This window comes from Nerophis ophidion, linkage group LG12, assembly GCF_033978795.1.
Source record: "Nerophis ophidion isolate RoL-2023_Sa linkage group LG12, RoL_Noph_v1.0, whole genome shotgun sequence".
NCBI lineage: Eukaryota > Metazoa > Chordata > Actinopteri > Syngnathiformes > Syngnathidae > Nerophis > Nerophis ophidion.
In genome coordinates this window covers 32,908,362-32,924,763 of record NC_084622.1, presented here as the reverse complement: position 1 = coordinate 32,924,763, position 16,402 = coordinate 32,908,362, and the positions used below count along the sequence as shown (strand labels likewise).

At 40.1% G+C, this 16,402-nt stretch overlaps 1 protein-coding gene across 2 annotated transcripts in view; it reads left to right on the top strand.

The window, feature by feature from the left end:
* The first annotated feature begins 257 nt into the window (after positions 1-257).
* Positions 258-16,402, top strand: part of kiaa1549la (KIAA1549-like a) — a 299,333-nt gene continuing 283,188 nt past the window's right edge. For both annotated transcript variants that reach the window (XM_061917395.1, XM_061917394.1), the window contains exon 1: positions 258-661. In XM_061917395.1, the coding sequence (XP_061773379.1) occupies positions 493-661 (169 nt within the window). In that variant the 5' untranslated portion in view covers positions 258-492. The remainder of the gene's footprint in view (positions 662-16,402) is intronic.

Sequence of the window (16,402 nt, the reverse complement as noted above, 5' to 3'; positions counted from 1 at the left end):
TAGAGGCAGGGCATTTCTCTTAACACCGAAAGTTGCGAACTTTATCGTGGATGTTCTCTACTAAATCCTTTCAGGAAAAATATGGCAATATCGCGAAATGATCAAGTTTGACACATAGAATGGACCTGTTATCCCCGTTTAAATAAGAACATCTCATTTCAGTAGGCCTTTAAGCATTGTATGTGTGTATGAATTTCCGGGTGCTCTTATTTTGAAGGTATCTTAAAGTACTTCCGTTGTCATTCCAGCGATTGACGCGTTGGCGAGCATCGCTGCGGTCACAGCAGGAACATCAGACCGTGTGACGCGGGAACGGAGACATAAAAATTGGCTCTTTGTTTCCCGGCAGAGAATCAAACCTTCCTCCGTCGGAGGGTCCATGGAGAGCAGAGCCTCGCTCGTGTCCGCCGGCATCAGCTCGACTTTGATCGGATGTCTTTCATCTCCGCGCCGCCGTTAGATGTTGTCCATCCAGGATTAACTGGTTGACCGATGGCTCCCAAACATGCGCTCCCTCCCAGCGGTTGTGCGGCGGCACCGAGCCTGCATGCACGGGGACTGGCCGGCGGCTTGCCGAGGAAGGGGAAGACTATGCTGGGCCGGTGCTTCTTCAGCGTCGGTGCGGTGCTGATGCTGATCCAGTGCTGCTCGGTTGCTGATGGTGAGTGTTTGCTTGTGTTCATACTTCATGTTTAAAAAACATATATATATATATATTTATGTCTAAAAAAACCCCACAATGTGTTGTTGTCAATGTCACGGATGAAGAGTAATTGGATGACTTGTTCTCTCTTGGATGTAAGTTATATCCCAGATAAGCACTTTTGGTGAACTTTCGGGTAACGGTATAGGTATAGTTTATCGGGGCCCCTTTGGACTGGAGCTTGTTTATTACTTGGTTGTCATGATCTGCACAAAACCGATATAAGTTTTTTTGTATAATTTCCCTTTTGTTCCACATCCTGTTTTCCTCCATTCCTCCGGTCTGAGCGCTGACTCCGGCACCTGCCCCTGCTTGTCAATCAGGATGCTTCTCATGCCGACACCGTCCCGTGGATTCATTTGCGTCATACGCTTATTCGCTCTTTGTGCACTTCCCAGCTGCACTTGCTTTTTTTTTTTGGAATCTATATTCTCAAACAAGAATGATCCACTATTTACTCGAGTTTGCACTTTTCTGGTAAATATAAGCACTAAAATGTTTAAGCAGGCTGCTAACATTTAAATAATAAGCACGGGGAGATTGACGCTATACCCCAGTGTTTTTCAACCTTTTTTGAGCCAAGGCACATTTTTTGCTTTGAAAAAATGCGGCGGCACACCACCAGCAGAAATCCTTAAAAAACAAAACTCGGTTGACAGCAAAAAGTTGTTGTCGCAATTTTTGGATATGACTTCAAACCATAACCAAGCATGCATCAATGTAGCTCTTGTCTGTACATTGTGGACGCCGTCTTTGCCCCACAGTAAGTCTTTGCTGTCGTCCAGCATTCTGTTTTTGTTTACTTTGTAGCCAGTTCAGTTTTAGTGTTCTGCATAGCCTTCCCTAAGCTTCAATGCCTTTTCTTAGGGGCACTCACCTTTTGTTTAGTTTTGGTTTAAGCATTAGACACCTTTTTACCTGCACACTGCCTCTCGCTGTTTCCGACATCTACAAAGCTATTAGCTACCGGCTGCCACCTACTGATATGGAAGAGTATAATGTGGTAAGTTTGCCGATCTCCAGACAGTACAGAAACTCAACAACAACACATCATTTGCAGACTATAAATACTGGTTCGCAAAAAATATTTTTAAGCCAAATAGGTGAAACTAGATAATCTCCCACGGCACACCAGACTGTATCTCACGGCACACTAGTTGAAAAACACTGCTATACCCAGTATAGCGGTGTTTTTCAATCTTTTTTGAGACAAGGCACATTTTTTTGCGTTGAAAAATTTTGGAGGCACACCACCAGCAGAAATCCTTAAAAAACAAAACTCAGTTGACAGTAAAAAGTTGTTGTCGCAATTTTTGGATATGACTTTAAACCATAACCAAGCATGCATCAATGTAGCTCTTGTCTCAAAGTAGGTGTACTGTCACCACCTGTCGCATCAAACCCTGACTTATTTGGACTTTTTTGCTGTTTTCCTGTGTGTAGTGTTTTAGTTCTTGTCTTGCGCTCTTATTTTGGTGGCTTTTCGGTATTTTCCTGTAGTAGTTTCATGTCTTCCTTTGAGCGATATTTCCCGCATCTACTTTGTTTTAGCAGTCAAACATTTTTCTGTTGTTTTTATCCTTCTTTGTGGTGACGTTGTTGATTGTCATGTTCGGATGTACATTGTGGACGCCGTCTTTGCTCCACAGTAAGTCTTTGCTGTCGTCCAGCATTCTGTTTTTGTCAACTTTATAGCCAGTTCAGTTTTAGTGTTCTGCATAGCCTTCCCTAAGCTTCAATGCCTTTTCTTAGGGGCACTCACCTTTTATTTATTTTTGGTTTAAGCATTAGACCCTTTTTTACCTGCACGATGTCTCCCGCTGTTTCCGACAACTACAAAGCTATTAGCTACCGGCTGCCACCTACTGATATGGAAGAGTATAACCTGGTAAGTCTGCCGATCTCCAGACAGTACAGAAACTCAACAACAACACATCATTTGCAGACTATAAATACTGTTTCGCAAAAATATTTTTAAGCCAAATAGGTGAAACTAGATAATCTCCCACGACACACCAGACTGTATCTCGCGGCACACTAGTGTGCCGCAGCACAGTGGTTGAAAAACACTGCTATACCCAGTATAGCGGCGTTTTTCAATCTTTTTTGCGACAAGTCGTTGTCGCAATTGTTGGATGTGACTTCAAACCATAACCAACCATGCATCATTATAGCTCTTGTCTCAAAGTAGGTGTACTGTCACCACCTGTCACATCACACCCTGACTTATTTGTAGTTTTTTGCTGTTTTCCTGTGTGTTGTTTTAGTTTTTGTCTTGTACTCCTATTTTGGTGGCTTTTTCGCTTTTTTTGGTATTATCCTGGAGCAGTTTCATGTCTTCCTTTGAGCCATATTTCCTGCATCTACTTTGTTTTAGCAATCAATAATATTTCAGTTGTTTTTATCCTTCTTTTTGGGGACATTGTTGATTGTCATGTCATGTTCGGATGTACTTTGTGGACGCCGTCTTTCCTCCACAGTAAGTCTTTGCTGTCGTCCAGCATTCTGCCTAGCCATACCTAAGTTTCAATACCTTTTCTCACCTTTTGTTTATTTTTCGGTTTAGGCATTAGATACCTTTTCACCTGCACGCTGCCTCCCACTGTTTCCGACATCTACAAAGCAATTAGCTACCGGCTGCCCCCTACTGATATGGAAGAGTATCGCATGGTTACTCTGCCAAGCTCTGGACAGCACCGACACTCAACAACAATACATCATTTGCAGACTATAAATACTGGTTTGCAAAAAATATTTTTAACCCAAATAGGTGAAATTAGAAAATCTCCCACAGCACACCAGACTGTCTCACGACACACTAGTATGCCGCGGTACAGTGGTTGAAAAACACTGGAATACAGTATCAGTATAAGATTCATGCTGTGTGATTACATCAATGTTTTTCGTATAATAACTACACAATCCTTCTTTGTGTTTTGTTGTTATTGTTTATGAACGGTAATGGCATCACCAATACTGCTCCTATATTTACTTGGTATTGTCTTGATACCCACTTTTTAAATGTACTAAAACAGATATGTTAAAGACTATAAAAATGGGACCCATTACCTCCTTGCTTGGCACTCAGCATTAAGGGTTGGAATTGGGGGTTACATTACAAAAATGATTCCCTGGCGCGGCCACTGTTGCTGCTCACTGCTCCCTCATCCCCCAGGGGGTGATCAAGGGTGATGGGTCAAATGCAGAGAGTAATTTTGCCACACCAAGTGTGTGTAAGACTAACATTGGTACTTAACTTAATGGTGGCACATTTGTTCTTTGTGATAAATAATAACAGCTAAAGCTTGATAAGCAATATTCACGTTTGCATGCAGACTAATAAATCTAACTTACAGTACAGGATAACATTTTTTTTAAAATAATCTCACATACTTATGTGTTTGTTGTGTTTATTATTTCCTGTCCAGTGCTTTAATCTATCGTTTCACTTCCTAATTGAGCCCTGCGATGAGGTGGCGACTCGTCCAGGGTGTACCCCGCCTTAAGCCCGATTGTAGCTGAGATAGGCACCAGCACCCCCCGCCACCCCAAAAGGGAATAAGCGGTAGAAAATGGATGGCTGGACTTCCTAATTGATTCCCTTTTTGCCACCACTACTCTGGTCTAAGCGTTGGCTCCCTCATCTGTCCCTGAGTGGCAATCTGGACACACCTGTTCCTGGTTGCCAGTCAGGGTGCTTCTTAAGCCATCCCTGTCCTCTGTACGGCACAGGATAATTTTCGATCATTACTTGACTTTTGTGCTTGCAATTCTGTTCTGCTTTACATTGTACTTGACATTTCAACAAGTTATGAGCAACAAAATGTGTTAGCATCTTTTAAATATTTAGGATTTTTAATTGATGACCACTTGAGTTTTTAGGAGCACATTCAGTATGTTGTAAAAAAAACCTGAAACTTTTACTGGGATTTTATTATAGAAACAAGTAGAGATGTCTGATAATGTTTTTTTTACTGATATCCGATATTCTGATATTGTCCAACTCTTAATTACCGATACCGATATCAACCAATACCGATATATAGAGTCTTTAATTAACACATTATTATGCTTAATTTTGTTGTCATGCCCCGCTGGATGCATTAAACAATGTAACAAGGTTTTGCAAAATAAATCAACTCAAGTTATGGAAATAATGCCAACATGGCACTGCCATATTTATTATTGAAGTCACAAAGTGAATACTTTTTTTTTAACATGCCTCAAAACAGCAGCTTGGAATTTGGGACATGTCTCCCTGAGAGAGCCTGAGGAGGTTGAGGTGGTCGGGGTTGAGGGGGCGGGGTTGTGGTGGGGGTGTGTGTATATTGTAGCATCCCGGAAGAGTTGGTGCTGCAAGGGATTCTGGGTATTTGTTCTTTTCTGTGTATGTGTTGTTACGGTTCGGATGTTCTCCCGAAATGTGTTTGTCATTCTTGTCTGGTGTGGATTCACGGTTTGACGCATATTTGTAACAGTGTTAAAGTTGTTTATTCAGCCACCCTCAGTGTGACCTGTATGGCTGTTGACCAAGTATGCATTGCATTCCCTTGTGTGTGTGAGAAGCCATAAATAATATGTGACTGGGCAGGCACGCAGAGGGAGTACCTTTTTAAGGTTTATTGGCGCCCTGTACCTCTCCCTATGTTCGTGTACACAGCGGCGTTTAGAAGAGTTATACATTTAACTTTTTGAGATGATGCCGATAATTATGAAACCGAGACCAATAAGTTCCGATATTACATTTCAAAGCATTAACCGGCTGATAATATCGAAATGCAGATATTATCGGACATCCCTGGAAACAAGTCTTGTATTTGAATTTTTTGAAGTAAAAAACAATAAATAAAAAACAAACCCCGACCAATTCAGTGAAATGGATCCTTTTTGATGAGCTCCTGCAATAATGTGCCACAGCACAGTGGTTGGGAATCACGGGCTAAGTATTTATTGACCTTCATTGGATTGGTTTAAGCATCTTTAAAGTTCACAATGGAACAGAGTGGCTCATGTGCATGCTTTATTCTATGCTAACCCCAACATACCGGATCAGTTCAAACATACCTAATACTTATTTATGGGTGACGCAAACCTCATGCCTGTGTCTGGGTGGTATTTACACAGCTGTGTGATTGAACGTCTACAATCGTGCAGACACAACAACGCTGACCACGCTCTCCCTCTGCAGTCAACGGGTAAGTTTTATTATTCATGGAGCACCGAGCCTCCAGCTTCTCAACCTCCAACACGCCCATAGGGGACGTTTCATAGTCACTACAAATCAATGATTTATGAGTTCCTTGTCCTCACGGAATCTGAGGAAAAGACCAAAATAGCTGTAGAAACTGCAATCTTCACAAACTGTACATTGAGAAAATATAGATACACTTCCATATTTCTTCGGATCTAAGATTATTAATTGAAAACAAATGGCCAACATATATTTTTTACTCAGATTGCAAATCATTACCAGCTTTTCCGATCATAAATTGTACACATTTATTCACAAGTGCCCTTTTTTTTTAGATTGTCGGAGATATATTGGTTTGACAGTATGTGTTTTGTTGTAGTTGCAGCTGTTTCTAAAATTGCCAAAGTTTATTTCGACAAAAAGGACAATTCATGACAAAATATTATGAGTTTTTGATCACCAATCACTTCACATCAAATATTCCACTTTGAAATATTTTAGGGCGAAATTATTGCATATTTTGTGTTTTTGCCAACGTTTACTTTGACAAAAAGAGCGTAATACATAAAAAAAACATTAAAAATAATGCAAGTTTATAGATGAGCAATGAGTGAGTTATCTCATAGAAACCAGTCTCAGTATGATGCAGTGTAATTCTCCATCACTGAAAACTGTGACAGTAATATTGCTTTTCTGGCACTGTCAATCAAAATTATTATCAATGTAAAGGCAGAATGTATGAAAAATATTTGTGTGTTTTAAAATTCAGTGTTTAAATTTTTTTTTTGTATAAAAATGTAGTATATAAAAAGTCAGTGTTTGAAAATTCAGCACATAAAAGTTCAATGTTTATAAATCAATGCTGAAAAATGTGGTGCTGAAAAATTCAATATTTAAAAATTCAGTGCTAAAAAATGCAATATTTAAAAATCCAGCTAAAAATTGTGTGTAAAAAAGTTCAGTGCGCAAAAATTTAATGTTTAAAAATTAAGTGGGCAGCACGGTGGGGGAGGGGTTAGTGCATGTGCTTCACGAAACGAAGGTCTTGAATAGTCCGGGTTCAATCCGGGCTCGGGATCTTTCTGTGTGGAGTTTGCATGTTCTCCCCGTCTCTCCACCGCTAAAAACATGCACCTGGGGATAGGTTGATTGGCAACACTAAATTGGCCGTAGTGTGTGAATGTGAGTTTGAATGTTGTCCGTCTATCTCTGTTGGCCCTGTGATGAGGTGGCGACTTGTCCAGGGTGTACCCCGCCTTCCGCCCGAATGCAGCTGAGATCGGCTCCAGCACCCCCCATGACCCGAAAAGGGACAAGCGGTAGAAAATGGATGGATGGATAGATGCTGAAAAATTCAATGTCTAAAAATTTAGTGTATAACAAATGAGTGTAAAAAAATTCAGTGCTGAAAAATTTAATATTTAAAAATTCAGGGTAAAAAAAAATTCAGCACTGAATTATTCCGCATGAAAAATGTGCTGCTTCAAACAGCAAGACCCATCCATCCATTTTCTACTGCTTATTCCCTTTGGGGTCGTAGGGGGCGCTCTTGCCTATCTCAGCTACAATCGGGCGGAAGGCGAATACACCCGGGACAAGTCGCTCTCTCATCGCAGGGCCAACGCAGATAGACAGACAACATTCACACTCACATTCACACGCTAGGGCCAATTTAATGTTGCCAATCAACCTATCCCCAGGTGCATGTCTTTGGAGGTGAAAGGAAGCCGGAGTACCCGGAGGGAACCCATGCAGTCACGGGGAGAACATGCAAACTCCACACAGAAAGATTCAGAGCCCGGAATTAAACCCAGGACTACTCAGGACCTTCGTATTGTGAGGCAGACACACTAACCCCTCCCCCACTGTGCTGCCCACAGCAAGACCCACTTCCGCTAAATTAAGACTGAAGCAATCAGTCCTGTCTCAGAACCAGCCAATGAAGTGTCAAGTTTGAAGTCACTGACAGCGGTCTTGCAAAACATAAAAAAGGCAGTGAACTTGGCTACCTAGGTGTAATCCATCCATCCATTTTCTACCGCTTATTCCCTTTTGGGGTCGTGGGGGGCGCTGGCGCCTATCTCAGCTACATTCGGGCGGAAGGCGTCGTACACCCTGGACAAGTCGCCACCTCATCGCAGGGCCAATACAATATAATAAACATTTTACCGCGGCCCGGTTGATGTTTCCAAACTATAGAAATGATTCCAATGGTTTTAATCTGCACTTTTGATTGACATACGGGTTACTACGGTAACCATAGCACGCTCTGCTCCATGCAGACGAGGCATGGGATAGAGTGGGCGGGGCTTGTTTATACAGCAACAAGCCTGAGACTCGAGTGTTAAAAGTTAAAGTTAAAGTATCGATGATTGTCACACAAATACTAGATGTGGCGAAGTTATTCTCTGCATTTGACCCATCAACCTTGATCACCCCCTGGGAGGTGAGGGGAGCAGTGGGCAGCAGCGGTGCTACACCCAGGAATGATTTTTGTGAATTAACCCTTAATACTGAGTGCCAAGCAGGGAAGTAACAGGTCCCATTTTTATAGTCTTTTGTATAGCTCGGCCGGGGTTTGAACTCACGACCTACCGATCTCAGGGCGGACACTCTAACCACTAAGCCACTGAGAAGGTGTCAGACAGGGCCAGATTCCTACAGCAAAGTTCATGCAGAACAGTGAAATGTTATAGAATATTTGGATGTTTTTCAACCTTAGCATTTGTATTTCACCGTGTTTGTTGTGTCTTTGTTGTGCTTGTTCAATTATAACAGATGTCGATCAAGTTGAGGCGCAACATTCGTATATTCTCAATATTCAGAGTTTTATTGGTTATAGTTAATACTATAAATCCCACGTTCTGTATTTTTATGTAAACTTTAAGTGTCTTATTCAGTAAAAAATACAATTTCATTCCGTTTTTGAGATGGTCTGTTTTGATGTTTTAGTATCAGTCATTATTATGTGAATGTTTGTACCATTGTTTGATCAGATTTTATCCTTTTTTTGCGGAATCTTGGGATTTGTTCACAGCAACCTCCACTATTTTTAAAGTGTTCATAAAAAAGACTCCAAGCAGGTACAGCAGATTACATGACCTGGCAGCATGAAGTGCTGCGTAACTTGCCGCTTTGTAAGACCCGTGACATGTGACTTCTAACTTGAGACAGGATCGATTGCTTGTATTAATTTACTGGCAGTGGGTATTGCATTTTAAAGGTGCACATTTTTCTGCACTGAATTTTTCAGCACTTAATTTTTTTACACTGAATTTTATACAACAAAATTTTCAAACACTGAATTTGTATACACAGAAATTTTTGTTACACTGATTGTTTTCTTTTAACGAAATTGTCAGCATAAATTGATTGAATTCAAACACGAAAAATTTCATCCTTCCTTCCATTTAGTGTAAAAAAAAAGGTTTCATAATAAAGACACAATTTAACCTCCATAGGCAGGACACGAGGATGCAGAGGCGGCAGACAAAATGTATTTATTAACAAATATAAATAGTGCAGCAGGGATGTGCACAGGAAGTAAAAAGAAAGCTATGCAGCATGACAGAAATCAAAGCAAAAATCACAGGGAACACAATGCAAAATGGAAGCACAATGAGAAATGATCCATAAAACTTGTGTCAGGTGTGTCTTGATTGCCGGTCAGAGTCAGGTGAGGGAGCCAGGACCCAGAGAAGAAAAACAAAGTCAAAAATGTCAAGTGAGATCATGACAACAGTTGTTTTGACTGAAATATATTTACTTATTTTTAATGTCATGTCTTTTACAGTGAATACAATTTCCTTGCGCTAACTGAATAGTCTTTTAATCCGTCATATTTTCTGCTGTTTTGATGAGAGGATAATTTATATGTTTTGAACTCTTGTCAGAAATTATTTATGTTATTCGTGTGGCCTTAAGTCAGGGTACCCAGCGGCACGCCAGCGTCCAAAATCCGGCCCGCAGGTACTCCTGAGTTTAAAAAAAAAAAGTTTTTTTTTTCATCTATTCCAGGGGTCTCCAAAATCCGGCCCGTGGGTAGTCCTGAGTTTAAAAAAAAATGTTTAAACGCTTTTTCCCCCCTAATTTTTTCAAATATAGCCGTTCCAGCCCATCCATCAATTCATTTCCTACAATTTGTTACTCCCGGGGTCTCCCAGCCGCTCAGGCAAATCATATTGTCTAAAAATTAATTCTCCCATCGATCGCACCGCAGTGTTGGATTATATATATATATATATATATATATATATATATATATATATATATATATGTATGTATGTATGTATGTATGTATGTATGTATGTGTGTGGATATATATATATATATATATATGTATATATATACATGTGTATATGTATATAAATATGTGTAAGTATGTATATATGTATATATATAAATGCTTATATATATACTGTATGTATATAAATAAATAAAAATATATATGGCTGCGGTGAGGTGGCGACTTGTCCAGGGTGTACACCGCCTTCCGCTGATATAGGCACCAGCGCCCCCCGCGAACCCAAAGGGAATAAGCGGTAGAAAAATGGATGGATATATGTATATATGGCCCGGCCCCTGGCTAAATTATTTTAACCCAATGCGGCCCCTGGGTCAAAAGATTTGGGGACCCCTGCCTTAGATGATAATTGGAATGTACATTAGCCAAACAAGACTAAGAAACTATATAATTTTTCATCCATCCATCCATCCATTTTCTACTGCTTGTCCCTCTCTTAGTCGCGGGGGTGCTGGAGCCTACTCCACAACATGGCTTTTCATCAAATTTTCTGACTCTTCAAGTGCAACATACCAAGCAGGCATCACACAAAAGCCATGAAGCCTGTTGCTACTTCCCTCACAATGGCAAGATGTTATAAATAGATTTAAGAATGAATGGTAGTGAGATATGGAAAATGGAGACGCTTGCCAAACATCTGAACAAAACACACACTTGGCAAGTGAAATTGGAGAAAACTGCCCACTTTCTCACACATCCTCTTTAGGAGGCGAATGCTGAGCTCAAGTTTTCTATTGTGTGGCGGAAAGGCGACTTGACCTCCTTATCTGGTTCCCTTACAACTCTCCATCTCCCTTTCTTATAAGGTAAACTATGCTTTATAGAGCTCTTCATGCACCATCTATAGCTGGGATTCTCTGGTCCGTGTTACCATGGGAACATATCTGCAGTCTGTAGTTGTATCACTCAAGTTGGTATGTGTCAGTCAGTGATTGTAATAACATGAGTACATTCTGCTTCCTTCATGGAAGAACGTTCCGGTGGCCGTGTTACCCAGCCAAATATTGTCTCCTTATACTGTATCTGTTTTCAATTATTACTCGTTTTGTTGCAATGATTCATTCTGTGGTTGGTTAATCAACGGTTTGAAATTGATCACCGCTCCCGTTGTTCACTTTTATGATGTCTTTTAAGCATTTTGTGACCAGAGAGATAGTTTTGCCTCATCAACTTTGTAAGTGCGTTGCATAATTTGTGAGGTTTGATGCAAGGTGTTTTAGTGTGAAGGGGTTGTTGTTCCTGCTTGTCTTGAATGAGCTCAGGATTCATTCGTTGGTTTTATCTGCCATTGCTTGTATTTGTTATACAATGCGTTCTTGTCTGTGTGCTGGATTATTTAACGTCCATATTTGGGAGGCATAATCAGAAACGCTAAAAGGGCTTATAAAACATTCACTATCATATTAGTTTGTCTTGGGATGTGAAAATTAATGCTTTAATGCAAAATAATTCATCATCATTGTAAAAGAGAATTTTACCTATCATTAACAATCTGTATGTAAGACAATAACACATTTCTGTCTATTTTATTTGCATTCTAAATAGTGAAAAACTGTGATTTAGAGGCGGCTAACAATGCAGGTAATTGGGATTAATCCATACTTGCCAACCCTCCCGGATTTTCCGGGACACTCCTGAAATTCAGCGCCTCTCCCGAAAACCTCCCGGGACAAATTTTCTCCCAAAATTCAGGCGGAGCTGGAGGCCACGCCCCCTCCAGCTCCATGAGAACGACTCAGCAATGTTGTGACCCTCTTAAACAGGACAGTATTGCCATCTACTGTACATAGATAAGAATAGAATTTACTTTGTTGATCCCTGGAGGATATTTAGCACCATAGTTTGCTCACAATGAATGAAATCAATAATATAATATATTATATATACAATATTGTAGCGTTGGAAGGGTTTCATTAAATGTCTTTACTCATAGATTTCAAGAAATGTTGACATGCTGTACAAGCATTTCCAGCTTTGTGATCATGTTAATTTTGAACACACCCACAAAAGTGAAAGCAATGCATACTTAGTCAACAGTCATACAGGTCACATCGATGGTGGCCGCATAAACAACATCAACACTGTCACAAACATGCACCCCACTGTGAACACACACCAAACAAGAACAACAAACGCATTTCGGCAGAACATTAGCACCGCAACTCAACATAAACACAACATAAACACAACAGAACCAATACCCAGAACCCTTTGCAACACCAACTCTTCCGGGACGCTACACAGCCCTCACCTACCTGGGTTCGTTGTCCCCAACAAAAACCCCCCCCCTTCCGACCTACCTGCAAACAGTGGTAGCAGCCAGTCGCCATCAGAGGGGCGTCAACGACGCTGGTTACCCGAGCACCTACGGGACTTTGTGATGAACGCATGGGCTGTTGGGGACAACGAACCCAGCTAGGTGGGGGCTGTGTACCATACAACCCTACTGTGGAGTGTGGATTATTCTAAATTTACTTGAGTATATTTATGGAGAAGAAACGCTACTTTTACTCCGCTCCATTTATCTACATTCAGCTCGCTACTCGCTAATTTTTATCGATCTGTTAATGCACGCTTTGTTTGTTTGGTTCGTCAGACAGACCTTCAAAGTAGGATCTACAAACCCCGTTTCCATATGAGCTGGGGAATTGTGTTAGAAGTAAATATAAACGGAATACAATGATTTGCAAATCATTTTCAACCCATATTTAGTTGAATATGCTACAAAGACAACATATTTGATGTTCAAACTGATAAACGTTTTTTTGTTGTTGCAAATAATCATTAACTTTAGAATTTGATGCCAGCAACACGTGACAAAGAAGTTGGGAAAGATGGCAATAAATGCTGATAAAGTTAAAGAATGCTCATCAAACACCTATTTGGAACATCCCACAGGTGTGCAGACTAATTGGGAACAGTTGGGTGCTATGATTGGGTATAAAAGCAGCTTCCATGAAATGTTAAGTAATTCACAAACAAGGATGGGGTGAGGGTCACCACGATATTACGGACCTTTGATCCCTCAGGCGGTACTGCATCAAGAACTGACATCAGTGTGTAAAGGATATCACCGCTTGGGCTCAGGAACACTATATAAAACCACTGTCAGTAACTACAGTTGGTCGCTACATCTTTAAGTGCAAGTTAAAACTCTACTATGCAAAGCGAAAGCCATTTATCAACAACACCTGGAAACGCCGCCGGCTTCCCTGGGCCCGAGCTCAGCTAAGAGGGACTGATGCAAAGTGAAAAAGTGTTCTGTGGTCGGACGAGTCCACATTTCAAATTATATTTGGAAATTGTGGACGTGGTGTTCTCCGCACCAAAGAGGAAAATAACCATCCGGATTGTCATAGGCGCAAAGTTCAAAAGCCAGCATCTGTGATGTTATGGAGGTCCATTAGTGCCCAAGGCATGGGTAACTTACACATCTGTGAAGGCACCATTAATGTTAAATGGTCCATACATGTTTTGGAAATACATATGTTGTCATCCAAGCAACATTATCATGGACGCTACTGCTTATTTCAGCAAAACAATGGCAAGCCACGTGTTTCATCAGCGTGGCTTCGTAGTAAAAGAGTGCGGGTACTTTCTTGGCCCGCCTGCAGTCCAAACCTGTCTCCCATCGAAAATGTGTGGCGCATTATGAAGCGTAAAATACGACAACAAGACTGTTGAACAACTTAAACTGTACATAGAACAAGAATGGGAAACAATTCCACTTTCAAAGCTACAACAATTAGTTTCCTCAGTTCCCAAACGTTTATTGAGTGTTGTTCAAAGAAAAGGTGATGTAACACAGTGGTGAACATGCCCTTTCCCAACTACTTTGGCACGTGTTGCAGCCATGAAATTCTAAGTTAATTATTACTTGCAAAAAAAAAAAAATGTTTATGAGTTTGAACATCAAATATCTTTTCTTTGTAGTGCATTCAATTGAATATGGGTTGAAAAGGATTTGCAAATCATTGTATTCTGTTTATATTTACATCCAACACAATTTCCCAACTCATATGGAAACGGGGTTTGTATCACATGCCTGCGTTTCACCAATCAAATGCAGTCACTGGTGACGCTTGACTCCGTTTTACCAATCAAAAAGAGCCAAGCGGTCACATGATTAACTGCACAGTTTTTTTTTATAAACCTTTATTTATAAATTTCCTCCTTTACAAACAGTTGAAAAAGCATAATCAAAGTAAGTAAAAAAACAGTACAAAACAATATAAAAACTGTACAAAACAGCGCCTTGGGGTTGTAAATTAAGAGTAACTAAAATAAAATGCAAAAAAAAAATATATATATAAAGTAAACCAAGTGCAAAGCCATAGGCTCACTTAATCTCAGTAAATAACTTAAATTTGGAACACAGCATCATCGTTTTCACAGCGTTTTGTTTGTTAGAGGTAGAGTGTTTTAATGTAGAGTTCTAAATCTTTTTTAAAGGCACAAAAAACAGGTCGGGTATTGATAAACTTACATTTATGAATATAAAATTAGCCAATAGTATAATGAGGTTGCAAAGGTAAAATACATTTTCTAATTTTTTTTCAATACAGTGTAAAACCACATATAAATTATTTAATATATATTATTGTTTTAGTTGCTTATGAGACATTCCTGGCTCTAAATTTGTTCATTGCTATTTTTATGTTTTTGTGCATTACTTTTTGCCGTCATCATTAAATGAACAGGTTACTCATCAGTTACTCAGTACTTGAGTCGTTTTTTCACAACATACTTTTTACATATTTGAGTGACTACTCCTTATTTTTACTTGAGTAATAAATCTCTAAAGTAACAGTACTCTTACTTGAGTACAATATCTGGCTACTCTAACCACCTCTGGTGGTAGTCTTTGTTTTTAGCCAAGTTTGTTCTCCGCCTTGTGCGCGCCTTTAGTTTGCACTTTTTTTTTTTTTTTTTATAGATAAATTAAAATATGTCTTTACCTTCACGCCATGTCCCGTCACCTTCCTTTGCATTCCGGGAAAACAAACCCCACCATAGTCCACGTCCTGACACCTTCAACCTGATTTTTTAAAAAATGACCTAAATATCTCATCAGCAGCACTGCAACGTCTTTTGAGCGTTTTTTTTTTTTTTTTTTACTAATGTTTCACTCGCGCATTTGTAGATGGTGCGGTTGATGCAGTAGTGACATGCTGCAGGCTTGATGGTAAATTTAATTACAAAAAAACAAAACAAGATAGAGCAGTTGACAAACATTAAGTATTAAGTAACAATAAGTGTTCTTCTTGACAAGCAAGTCAATGGCATTTTAAAATCGTGTTTTTATCATCTTCGTCTGTTAGCAAAGGTAAAACCGTTTTTATCTTTATCATTTTTGAACAAGTCGTGCATGCTTTTATTTCAAGGCTCCTGGACAACTACAATGCACTTTATGCTGGCTTAAGCCAAAAAGCTCTCTCCCGGTTGCAGTTAGTCCAGAACGCGGCAGCACAACTTTTAACTGGGCCAGGAAACGTGAGCAAATAACCTCAATCCTTGAGACTTTGCACTGGCTCCCTGTTCATTTTAGAATTGATTTTAAAACATTGCTGTTTGCTTTTAAAGCTTTGCATGGACTGGCTCCTCATTATATCTCAGACCTCATCCAAATTTACACTCCTGAGCGTGCTCTGAGGTCCGAGAGCCACCTTCAGCCTGGGTGCTCAAGACCAGACTTAAAACCAGGGGAGACAGGGCCTTCTCTGTGGTCGGCCCTAAGCTCTGGAACACTCTGCCCCTCCATGTTCCAACTGCTCCCACAGTGTTTTAAGTCTCGTTTTAAAGGGGAACATTATCACCAGACCTATGTAAGCGTCAATACATACCTTAATGTTGCAGAAAAAAGACCATATATTTTTTAACCGATTTCCGAACTCTAAATGGGTTAATTTTTTGTGAATTAAACGCCTTTTTTTATCGCTCTCAGAGCGATGACGTCAGAACGTGACGTCATCTAAGTAATAAAGCCGCCATTTTCCCAAACACATTACAAACACTGGCTCTCAGCTGTGTTATTTTCAGTTTTTTCGACTATTTTCTGGAACCTTGGAGACATCATGCCTCGTCGGTGTGTTGTCTGAGGGTGTAACCGCACTAACAGGGAGGGATTCAAGTTGCACCACTAGCCCAAAGATGCGAAAGTGGCAAGCAATTGGATGAAATTTGTTCAAAATACAAGGGTGTGGGG